The sequence below is a fragment of the Sorex araneus genome, chromosome 2, assembly GCF_027595985.1.
Source record: "Sorex araneus isolate mSorAra2 chromosome 2, mSorAra2.pri, whole genome shotgun sequence".
NCBI classification, from domain to species: domain Eukaryota; kingdom Metazoa; phylum Chordata; class Mammalia; order Eulipotyphla; family Soricidae; genus Sorex; species Sorex araneus.
This window is the reverse complement of record NC_073303.1, coordinates 227,706,047-227,717,534: the sequence shown is the minus strand read 5'-3', so window position 1 is coordinate 227,717,534 and position 11,488 is coordinate 227,706,047. Positions and strand designations below refer to the sequence as shown.

The window sequence follows — 11,488 nt, the reverse complement described above, 5'->3', positions numbered from 1 at the left end:
GTGATTCCTGAGTGCAGAGCCAGGAGTAACCCATTAGTATTGCTGGGTGTGGCCCAAATACAAAGTAAAAAAATAAAGTGGAACCTAAGGCTGAGGAGACAGTTCAGGAGGTAAAGTATATGCCTGGCATGTGCAATGCCCCGAGTTTGACCCCAAAATCATCATGCCCACACCAGCAGCCAAAAATTGCTATAGGAGTTCCTAGCACTGCTAAGGATGAGCTCTAGAAAACTAAAATAAAAAGGGGATCCTGGACCCAAAGGGTGAAGAATCTTCCTCTGCATGCAGCCAGACCCAGTTTGATGCCCAGAATGGCACAATTCCCAGAATACTGCCCGGAACAACCCCCACACACATTCTGAGAGGAGCCCCAGAGAACCATGGGGTGTAGCCCAAAAACCCAACACATGAAGGGGGGCTGATCCTTATGGTTTCCAAGTCTCCTTTACAGCCCGTCGGCTAGCTAAGCTCTAACTTCGTTTTCTTTCAAGCAGCTGTAGGATAAAGGAGAGAACATCTAAGGAAGCAGCTGCTTCTTACTTGCTAAGCAGAGCAAACCCACATACCTGGGAGTGTTCCTTGTGAGCGTGGAGCGGACTCTCTGTGACAGGGAGCTGGACGAAGGAGTCTTGAGAAGCTGATGTTCAGGAGTGGTCACCGGTCCCAGTAAACTCACTTTAATCAGAATCAACACATTTAAAAGTAGGGGAACGGTAAGAAAGCATTCTGTTGGTGGTCAATCTTAAGTTGAATACCTTATGAAGCACTTTTTTGTCAGATATCTAGCAAAGTCCCAGACATCATTTTGAACTATGCAGGTAACTACTCAATGAACAGCTCGTGCCCACTTCCTGATTAATTTAGATTTCCTAAATTCCAACCTTGAAAAACCTAATATCTGAACTTTTGAATGTTACTCATACTAGAAAAAAAGCAGTATGCTTCCTATAAAAAATTTTGCAATAATGAAAAAACAAGTCTCCAATGCCAGAGAGATTGGAACAAAACCAGTCTCATATGCTGTTGGTGGCTTACGAACTGCCAAAAAGCCTTTAAGAAATCAAGTTGGTAAAACATCAAAAAACAAAAATGCTCCAAGCCCTTCAATTCCCATTCCTGGAATTTCTCATTAGGAGAAAAAATACACATATAATGTTAATGGCAACATTGTTAATATTTATGAAATTAAAAAAATAACATCAATTCCTTTGATCATTTTTTAGTAAAATATTCCATCAATTTTTAGTAAATTATAATTTGTGAGCACAAAAATTGATCATTTAGATTACAGATTAACTGAAGCAGTTCTTACAACATGCCAAGTGAAATAAGAACAAGTTACATAGAAGTTATTACTATAACTCTTATCTCAAAATATTCAGGGGCTGGAGCGATAGCATAGCAGGTAGGGCGTTTGCCTTGCATGTGGCAGACCCAGACTCGATTCCCAGCAACCCATATGGTCCCTGGAGCACCGACGGAAGTAACTCCTGAGTGCAAAGCCAGGAGTAACCCCTGTGTATCACCTGGTGTGACCCAGAAAGGAAAAAAAAATCCATATATTTGGGCCAGAGAGATGTAATAGCAGGTAAGGTGCTTGCCTTGCACGCAGCCGCCCAGGTTCAATCTGGGCCAAAGAGATAGTAATGGGGTGAAGGCACTTAGTCTTAGTCAGCCAACTGGGCACAGGTCCCCTGAGCACTGTCGGGAGTAAGCCCTGAGCAATAATGGGTGTGGCCCAAAAGCCAAAAATACATAAATAAATGTGGGGAAAAAAACATGGGAAATTGGTGGGGAGGTGTGGGAAGGAGAGATACACCTAAGATTTTAGAACTCCACTACTTTTCTTTCATGGAATAATTCTCAAAATGAATTTTAATTTTACTTAAGAATAACATTTTAAACAGCTCTAGCACAGGCAGTCAGTAGGAATCAGACCCTGCTAGTAGTACAACTAAGGCCCTACCTTTAATATCTGGTGTCTGTGGTGTTGAAAAGGCATTTGAGTTTTCAATGACATGCATAGGATCGATGTTTTCTTGTTCCACCATCATAAACTGACTCCAATATTCCAGGGGAAGGGAGAGCAGGCGTTCTACAACCTAAAGTCACCAAACATTATTACCAATTTCAAGAATTCAGGTCACAAAAACATACCTCAACAAGTTATTTTATTATATCACACAAGTTTACACACATGTACACACATACATAGTTATGTGTGTACTTACCTTGGGTTGACGCTTGATATCCTGTAGCATCACCACTGGATCTGGATTGGGTACAGCATGAGCAACTATTGTAGGGCCAAAGACTTTAGCCAGATTGGTCACATCCATTTTAGTGTCTGGGCTCTGAGCCACTCTAAGCGAAAGAGCATTAAATTAGAAGACTAGCATGCAGACGAAAATATAAGTTCTACAAAGAAGCATTTCAACCCTTATGTCCTGTCCCTAATCCACACTCACATTTATCTTCCCCTTGGAAAATTCCTAATTCCCAAAACAAGTTTCTGCTGTACTCACCTCTGCAAGTGAATCATGAGAAAAGCTAATGTGTCTCTGTTGGCCTGGGGCAGTTCACCAACAGCCTGGTACATGGCAGCTACGCTGTTGTCCTCATCTGTGATTTCTGTAAATGAAGAGAAAGCACCAAGAGGCCTAGACATCCTTTCCCTTGACAGCAGGCTCCCAAGTTATCGACCTCGAAGTCTCATCCATATAGTAAGCTTCTGAAACTTTTGATTAGGTTCATGACTGCATCAGACTCTAGTTTCATTAACAAGCAGGATACTGGCCAATAGCTCGATATTAGAAATCAGAAGCCAGCTCTTGCAGTGAGGCTGGCAACTTGTGTGCTAGGAAAACAGACACACAAATGGCAATGACTACAAAAAAATCAAGAAAGTACTGGTTCACAAATATTGTGAACTACTTTATAAAAATAAAAATTGAATTTAAAAAAGTACTGGTTCATAACATGTTTACTGTACCAGGTATCTTAAGTATCTTAAGAAATCTTAAGATCTTAAGATCTTAAGAAAATCCGTAGTAAATGCTTACATAACTCAAGAATAAAGCAGTCCCAAACAAAGACTTGTGTCATGGAATATATATTCTCTGGGAATAGTTGCTGGAAAAAGCAATATATATCAAGTAGTGATAATACATAATAAAATAAGAAGTCATGAGGTTAGAAATAGGACAAGGTTATAGAGAAAGCTGTTTCCAAGGACAAAATATTACCCCTCAAACCCTGAGAAATATAAATGAACAAATCATGAAACTTTATTTCCAGGCCAAGGCAACAATAAATGTGAAGCCCTCAAGGTAGGGGGAAGCTTGATTATGTCATAAAAATTTCAGGAATTATAGTGGAACTGGAAAGGAAAGGTGCTGAAATAAACGCTGCTGGAGATATAACCAGGAGCCAAATCAAGCAGTGTCTCTGGGGCCATGTGAAGAAGTACAATTTTATTCCGGGCAATGGGAAGCCAGTGGAAGATACCAAGAACAGAAGGTACATCATCTCATTTAAATTTTTTTTTTGGGGGGGGGGGGAAATGCTGTGGCTCATGGTGTAAAGATAAGACGTTAAGAACAGGAGCAAGAAAATCCGTAGTAAATGCTTACATAACTCCAGGCTGAGATATCAAAAGTAAAAGTAGGAACGACAAATTTCAAATTTAAGGGGCCAAAGAGATCTAATAAAGGGTCAAGGTGCTTGTCTTACATTCATCTGACCCAGGTTTGAACCTTGGACTGCATACCTTGGAACCCTAAGCACCACCAAATGATCCCTGAACACAGTCAGGAGTTAGCCTGAGTACAGCAGGTGTGGTCCCAAAACAAAGATTAAAAAAAAAAATTCAATTATAAGGTATATTTTACAAGGTCTTTACTGATAAGTTTGCTGATGAACTAATTATGGGATGTGAGAAAAAAAATCAAAGACAAATTCAAAGGGCAACCTGAAATAGCCAAACATCAATAAAAAAAAACTCAGTATCCTAGTACAGAAAGGAGGGCTGGAGATAGCTCCAAGGACTGAGTGCATGTTCTGTAGGTGGTTTTGATCCCTGAGCACCGGTGGATGAAATCCCAAGGACAGAGCTGCATGCAGCCCCCAAACACTTTCTGATGTAGCCCAAACCACCTTCCCCAGAAAAAAAAGAAAAGGAAGGAAGGAAGGAAGGAAGGAAGGAAGGAAGGAAGGAAGGAAGGAAGGAAGGAAGGAAGAGGACAGACATAATACTCATCAGAGTATCTTAGAATCTACTTATTTTGGGGTTGGAGCAATAGCACAGCGGGTAGGGCGTTTGCCCCGCATGTGGGTAGGGCGTTTGCCCCGCATGCGGCCGACCCAGGTTTGATTCCCAGTATCCCATATAATCTCCTGAGCATGGCCAGGAGTAAGCCCTGAGCATCACCAGGTATGACCCAAAAATTTTTAAAAAAACCTATATATTTTTTTTTTTGGTGGTGGTGGCAAAACCGTGCTCAGGGGGCACTCCTGGCAGGGCTTGGGGGGCCATACAGGGTGCTGAGGATCAAACCCAGGTTGGTTGTATGCAAGGCAAGTGCCCTACCTGCTGTGCTATCTCTTTGGCATTTTTTGAGGCGGGTGTGGGGTAGCAATTTGGGTCATACCTGATGATGTATAGGACCTTTACTCCTGGCTCTGCACTCAGGGATCACTCCTGGTGGGCTGGAGGGACCATATGGGGTGCCGAAGATTGAGCCTGGGCCAGCAACATGCAAGGCAAATGCCCTACATGCTGTACTATCTCCAGTTCCAGACTCAGATACTTTTATCTCATCCATCAAAGTATTGAGTATCTACTATTTTCAAGCACTGTTCGAGGCGGGCGTTGGAGAGGAACAGTAAAGAGTCAAATCTTCCTATCCCTGAGAGACCCATACTTAAATATCAGGAGCAGCCTTACCTGCTGCTTCCATGAAGGTCTTGTTTAAACGAAAGGTCAGGAGGGGTTCTTTGAGGTTTCGAAGGAAGTCTTTCAAGAGGCTGCAGATGGCATGAACATCATCCACCTTGCTAAGAAGGGGCACAGTTTTCACTCGGAGGAATTTCTCTTTCAGCTCTTTAACTGTCCGGTCACAACCTGAGATCCGATACAGTCCTGTCTGTTACCAAGATAATACTTTTGGTTAAGACTCTCCAAACAGGGCCAGCAACAGGCTCAATCCCCAGCACTACAGGATTCCTCGAAGGGCTGCTGGGTGCAAGTCTGCAAGGTGCAAGTTCTGAGCACTGCTCGTTGTGGCCCAAACGTTTAAAAGAACCTCCAAATGAATAACACAAATAGACTCACCCTCCTCTCCTAGGGTTGGTTCTTACCTCAGTCAGCCCTCTCTGCTCAATCTCATTTACACAGTGGACAACAATGGAGGGGATCATTGGAGAAGTCTGGGATACATAATCTGCCAGCATTCCCTGGAAGAGAAGAGATTTCAATATTTATACCACATAGACCAGCAGATGAACCCTTCCAGAATAACCGGATCCTTTCAGACTCAGGCTGGGACATACTGTCTACTTTTAAATTCCTATTTCCAAAGCACATAAACTCTCCATTTCTTCTTCCTCTACACCATGTGGTTGATGATCAACAAGTAATAAGACACCAGCTTCAGCCCCCTCATTCTCTCCTACTCAAGGGCATTCAAAAGCAAGCAACAATAAAATTACATCAGTAAAAACTTTAATAAAAATTGAAACGGAGGGGGCTGGAGCGATAGCACAGTGGGGAGGGCATTTGCCTTGCATGCAGCCAACCCGGGTTCGATACCCGGGTTCGATCCCCGGCATCCCATATGGTCCCTCAAGCACCGCCAGGAGTAATTCCTGAGTGCAAAGTCAGGAGTAACCCCTGAGCATCAGCTGGGTGTGACCCAAAAAGCAAAAAAAAAAAAAAAAAAAAATTGAGAGAGAATGCACAGTGGGTAGGGTACATGCCTTGCATGCAGCAAGGTTGATGTCCAGCATCAATACTCCAATACATTAATTTCTCAATGGATTAAACTATCTTTAGAAGTGACAATTTGCTTGCTATAGAATATCTCTAAACAGCCTGCTATGGGATATCTTTAATAAAAAGACAAAAAAAATCCACAGATAAAAATATATGAAGTATTTGCTTCAAAACAGTTTACTTGACAAGTCCAAGAGAAGATGGGGCTATTAATAGTTAAGATTAGTCATGAATTAGTAACCATGGAAGTTGAATGATAGGAATCAGGGGTAAATTATGTTAAGCTCTAGGCTTTTTTAGGTTAGAAATTTTACAGAAGAGGGTAAGATGGGAGCGAAGAGGAGAGAAAAGAAAACAAGGGGGAAGGAGGTGAGAGAGAGGAGTAAAGACAAGAAGAGTTTGGTTTAGGAAGATATAGATAAGAGATAAACATATACTCAAATTCAAACAGGAATCTGGTACAAGTTAACATTTATCATTTCTATGCACAATGTGTGTAAGGAGCTACGCCTGGCATCACTAACTATTGATATGAAGCTTTTGAAAAGCTGGAGAAGTCATGCACAAAGACGGTGCCCACATTCGTACCTCTCCGATCTTGACAGGTGTTCCAACCAGTGTGGGGATGCAGGGAAGGGGACAGCGGTCCCGACACTCGGGATGAGAGACTACACGGCAGTCTCGACATTTCAGAGACAACTTGCCAAATTTTATCCGCTTTCCACACGGTACACAAGATTCAGGCTTAATAACCTTAAGATGAAATGAAGCAGAAGGGAAACAGGGGTATGAATTACAAAAGCATCATCATCAACCAAGATTTATTGAACATTTATTAAATATCAACCTGTTGACAAGGAATCAGACAAATGTCACTATCACATGGCTCAAGTAAGTCCATTCTGGTGAGCCTCCATCAGTCTGCTTGGGGTTAATTTTTACTATTTATTTACTTTTATGCTCCAGGGTCACACAGCAAGTGCTAAAGGATCACTCCTAGTGGTGTTATGGGAGACCATATATGGTGTTAGGGATCAATCAAGGATTAACTGCGCAAGGCAAGAGCTTTAACCCCAGTACTATCTCCCCGGCTCTTGCTTTTTTTTTTTTTTTTTTTTTTTTTTGCTTTTTGGGTCACACCCGGCCATGCACAGGGGTTGCTCCTGGCTCTGTACTCAGGAATCACCCCTGGCGGTGCTCAGGGGACCATATGGGATGCTGGGAATCAAACCTGGGTCGGCTGCGTGCAAGGCAAACGCCCCACCCCCTGTGCTATTGCTCCAGCCCCTGCTTTGGTTTTTAACGAGGAAATCAATGCCACATACCTAAAACATGCTATATTCAGGCATAAAATGTAAATATCTATCACTAAAAAGCGCAAACAGCTACTCCTGAGAAATTCTTTTCATTTATTTAATACTATTCCCAGAATGAAAAGAAACACATGTTCGGTAACCAGGGCTCACCCCTGTAGAGTAGGATTAGAAGAAAGAAAATTTTCCAACATTAAATTTTACACACAAAAGTCATATATATATATATATATATATAATTTCCACCAAAAAAAAAAAAAAGCTCTCAGGGCTGAGGGTATGCTTCGAGTGCAACAGGCCCAGGTCCAATCTTCAGCCGCATGGTCTCCTGAACACTACCAGGAATGACCCCTGAGCACTGAGTCTGGAGTAATACCAGAGCACCCCCAGGTAAGGCCCGCAAAGAAAAGAAATTAAATGAGCCACTGTGATGTGGCTCAAGAGGTAACACAGGCCTTGGAAACACTGAGTCTCTTCCCCAGTGTAATCCACCCACCTCCCTTGTGCTATCAGGAGTGGAGAGCACTAGGTATGGACCCAAACAACAAGCCAAACAAACTTCAGTGCATCCAAGAAAAGAAGTAATCGCTAAGTTACCGTCTTAGACACAAAGTCATGCAGGCGCATCCCTCCGCCATTCTGAGGAGTGCCAGAAGCATCTGTCTCAGTCCTTGCTTCCAGCAGTCTGTTGCTCAAGGTAGAGTCACTGTTCCAAGGCTGTAAAGTACCTAAAGAACAAACCTTTAAGCTTAGTGCTTACCCTTTTCTAAATTTGAACCCCAACTGTAATATACATGAAAATAACAAATCATCTGCAAGCATAATCATAAATGAATATAATGGCTATGCAAAAAAACCGTTTCAAGTGTAATAAGTCATGAGCCACTGGCCTCGGCCAGGCTAGCAATCCTGAAGAGGACATACATAGCTCTGTGGTTCTCGGTCAACAGCAGTAAGAAAACTACCCAGTACATGCAAGCTCCACCTCAGGTGGGTTCTCTAAAACCAATTCTCCCCACACCTCGACAACAGTATTAACTGTTTGACAGGCAATTCATCCCTAGGCCCCCAGAGACCTGTTTTTCTTCGGCTTCTGGTCCAATATGGCACAGTCTCAATGGTAGATACAGCTTCAATGGGGCCACCATCATTGGGAACAGTCACTGTAGTTTTTGCTACAATGGATTCATTAGCCTGAAAAAACAGTAAATGAAGAAACCACAAGAACAGCATGAAGCCTTCCACCGTGGGGAACTTTGGGGTACTTGAAAATTTCTGGGTCTTGGCCAGGACTTAAGGATCTAATTGACCACTCTTAAATTGTAGTTTCATATTTTAGAGTATGAGAAATATAATCACAGGGGTATAAATAAAAACAAGATTCAAACATAAAACAGACATTTGTTTACTGAATCAGAATAACTCAAGGGTCAGAGCAATAGCACAGCAGGTAGGTTATTTGCCATGCACACGCCCAACTGGGTTCAATCCCTGGCATGCCAAGTGGTCCCCTGAGCCTATCAGGACTGATCCTTGAATGCAGACCAGGGGTAAGCCCCAGCACTGCCAGCTGTGGCCCAACCCCTCCCCCCAAAATAATTCCTTTCAAATGGATGATAAGGATTCTATTATAAAGAAAATCTCTCATCAAATCTCTCCCTCAAAAATCACACTGCAATGCTGACTCTGGATTTTTTTGTTTTGGTTTTGGGGTCATACCCGGATGTACTCAAGGCTTACTCAGGGATTATGCCTGCAGGGCTTGGTGGACCATATGTGGTGCTGGGGATTGAACCTGGATTGGCGCGTGCAAGACCTACCTGCTATATTTTTGCTCCAGATCCAATTCTGGATTTTTTTTGTTTTGTTTTGTTTTTGGGTCACACCTGGCAGCGATGCACAGGGGTTACTCCTGGTTCTGCACTCAGGAATTAACCCTGGTCGTGCTCAGGGGACCATATGGGATGCTGGGATTTGAACCCGGGTCGGCCGCGTGCAAGGCAAACGCCCTACCCGCTGTGCTATCTCTCCAGCCCCCAATTCTGGATTTTAATGCTTAGATACATCTCTGATGTATTTAAGACCACAATTCTCTTACCTGGTCTGCTGTGGACCCAATGGAGCGTGTTTTCTTTACAGGTCCAGGGGGACCGTCAATGAACTGTCGACTATTAGAACGCTAGATTTAAAAAAAAAAAAACAAAAAACCCACCACCTCAATATGGAAGGTCCAATGCACAGCAAACAAAACTTCCATTATACAACATGGATGTAAATCCTAGGGGCCGGGGTTACAGTTAATAAACAATGTGCTCCTTTTCCTTTCCTTTCCCTTCCTTCCTTCCTTCCTTCCTTCCTTCCTTCCTTCCTTCCTTCCTTCCTTCCTTCCTCCCTCCCTCCCTCCCTCCCTCCCTCCCTCCCTCCCTCCCTCCCTCCCTCCCTCCCTCCCTCCCTCCTTCCTTCCTTCCTTCCTTCCTTCCTTCCTTCCTTCCATTTTTTTGCTTTTTTGGGTCACACCCAGCGATGCTCAGGGTTTACTCCTGGCTTTGCACTCAGGAACCACTCCTGGCGGTGCTTGGGGGACCATATGGGATGCCGGGGATCGAACCCGGGTCAGCCGCGTGCAAGGCAAATGCCCTACCCGCTGTGCTATCGCTCCGGCCCCACAATGTGCTCCTTTTCACTGCCTGTATTTACATTAAGTTTTACCAGTACAAAAATGTCCTCAGAACCCTAGAAGAAATAAGCACACTACAGGAAAATTTAGATGACAGCACCAGAAAAATAGAGCTGTAATCCAATCAAACCACATGAAGTCTCTGGAAATACTGTAAGTAACTTAAGCATAAACAGATGGATTTCTGTATATCTCCTTATACACATGTTACATCTGAAGCTTATATTAGAGCACAAGAATTCTGTGTAAAAATTCACATGACAATAAACATAAACTTAAGGAAATCCTTTTCCACTGAGTGAATGAACTGGGAAGTAGCCCAGAATAGTGAAACAGGATGAGTCTGTCTTGAATAATAGCCCCTACAGCATGATCCCTTTGTATTTTTTGTTTAACAATGGCTAGAGCAACATGCAGTATCATGGCACGGTTTCTAGAGAAAATATCTATTGCTAAGTTGTAAAACAAAGGTCAAATATATCAAACATACCCTCTTTTCTCTCTTCTTCAGTTTAAAAGTTTTTACCAAGGAAGAATCCCATTCCTGTAAACAATTACATGGTATTAATGTTTTTCTTGGATTAGGCGTCCCCTAGACACTATGCAAATGAATTTACAACCAACTCTAAAGACTTCCTGAGGAAGACTGCCTAGGTACAGGTTCAGGGAGAGGGGAAGGAAACATTCAAGCAGTGTAGCTATAGAAGTTAGCATGTTTTCTTTCTAAAATTGAAGCTATTATAATAGACTCAGGAATCAATACCACAGAGGCAAGACAAGGTTAAAGAATCAAGCTCTGTCGTGATTCTCTCCTGTGCCTGGTCCTTTAGTTCTGATTATTTTTGTAATTAGTTTTAGAACTTAGAACATTAGGCATCATACTGGTCATGTTAGATAGGGTTCTTGCTCTTAAGGGAATGCTATTTTCTCATCAGATGTTTTGTGCCATATCACTTAAAAAATTCCAGTTTAGATTTTTTTTTTGCTTTTTGGGTCACACCTGGTGATGCTCAGGGGTCCGTATGGGATGTTGGGAGTCGAACCCGGGTCAGCCATGTGCAAGGCAAATGCCCTACCTGCCATGCTATCGCTCCAGCCCTTAGTTAGATTTTAAATCTCATAATCATGCCACTTCCTTGGGTCTGAAACAAGACGTTCTCCCTTGAAGAATAAGTTGCCTTTTACTATGGTCTACTTTCCTTTCACTTATTTTTTAACTATTTTCAGTAGCCACTGTAAACACATTAATTCTGATAATCTCTGAAAACACAAAACTCAAAAGAGTTGGACAGAGCAAACTAACTCATCCACATATACTGAACAGCTCCAATTCACAGTCCAGGAGTATAGCTACTGGTGGTTTAATTCAGCTTCAGTTACAATAGATGTCATTATCATAGGTCTAGCTCTAAAACCAGCCAATAATATATTCTAGTTTCATCATACATCCCACAATGACCTTTCTATAAATTGGCAATTATTTCCCTCACACTATATTGAATTTTG

General features: G+C 42.4%; 1 protein-coding gene across 1 annotated transcript in view; it reads right to left on the bottom strand.

Moving 5' to 3' along the window:
- The window catches only part of RACGAP1 (Rac GTPase activating protein 1), a 47,762-nt gene that overhangs the window by 2,191 nt on the left and 34,083 nt on the right, over positions 1 to 11,488 (bottom strand). The window contains exons 6-16 of the mRNA XM_004601451.2: positions 10,473 to 10,526; positions 9,404 to 9,484; positions 8,382 to 8,499; positions 7,903 to 8,033; positions 6,581 to 6,745; positions 5,359 to 5,454; positions 4,946 to 5,144; positions 2,526 to 2,631; positions 2,232 to 2,364; positions 1,967 to 2,102; positions 567 to 675 (exon numbers count right to left, since the gene is read on the bottom strand). Coding sequence (XP_004601508.2) covers positions 567 to 675; positions 1,967 to 2,102; positions 2,232 to 2,364; positions 2,526 to 2,631; positions 4,946 to 5,144; positions 5,359 to 5,454; positions 6,581 to 6,745; positions 7,903 to 8,033; positions 8,382 to 8,499; positions 9,404 to 9,484; positions 10,473 to 10,526 — 1,328 coding nt within the window. The remainder of the gene's footprint in view (positions 1 to 566; positions 676 to 1,966; positions 2,103 to 2,231; positions 2,365 to 2,525; positions 2,632 to 4,945; positions 5,145 to 5,358; positions 5,455 to 6,580; positions 6,746 to 7,902; positions 8,034 to 8,381; positions 8,500 to 9,403; positions 9,485 to 10,472; positions 10,527 to 11,488) is intronic.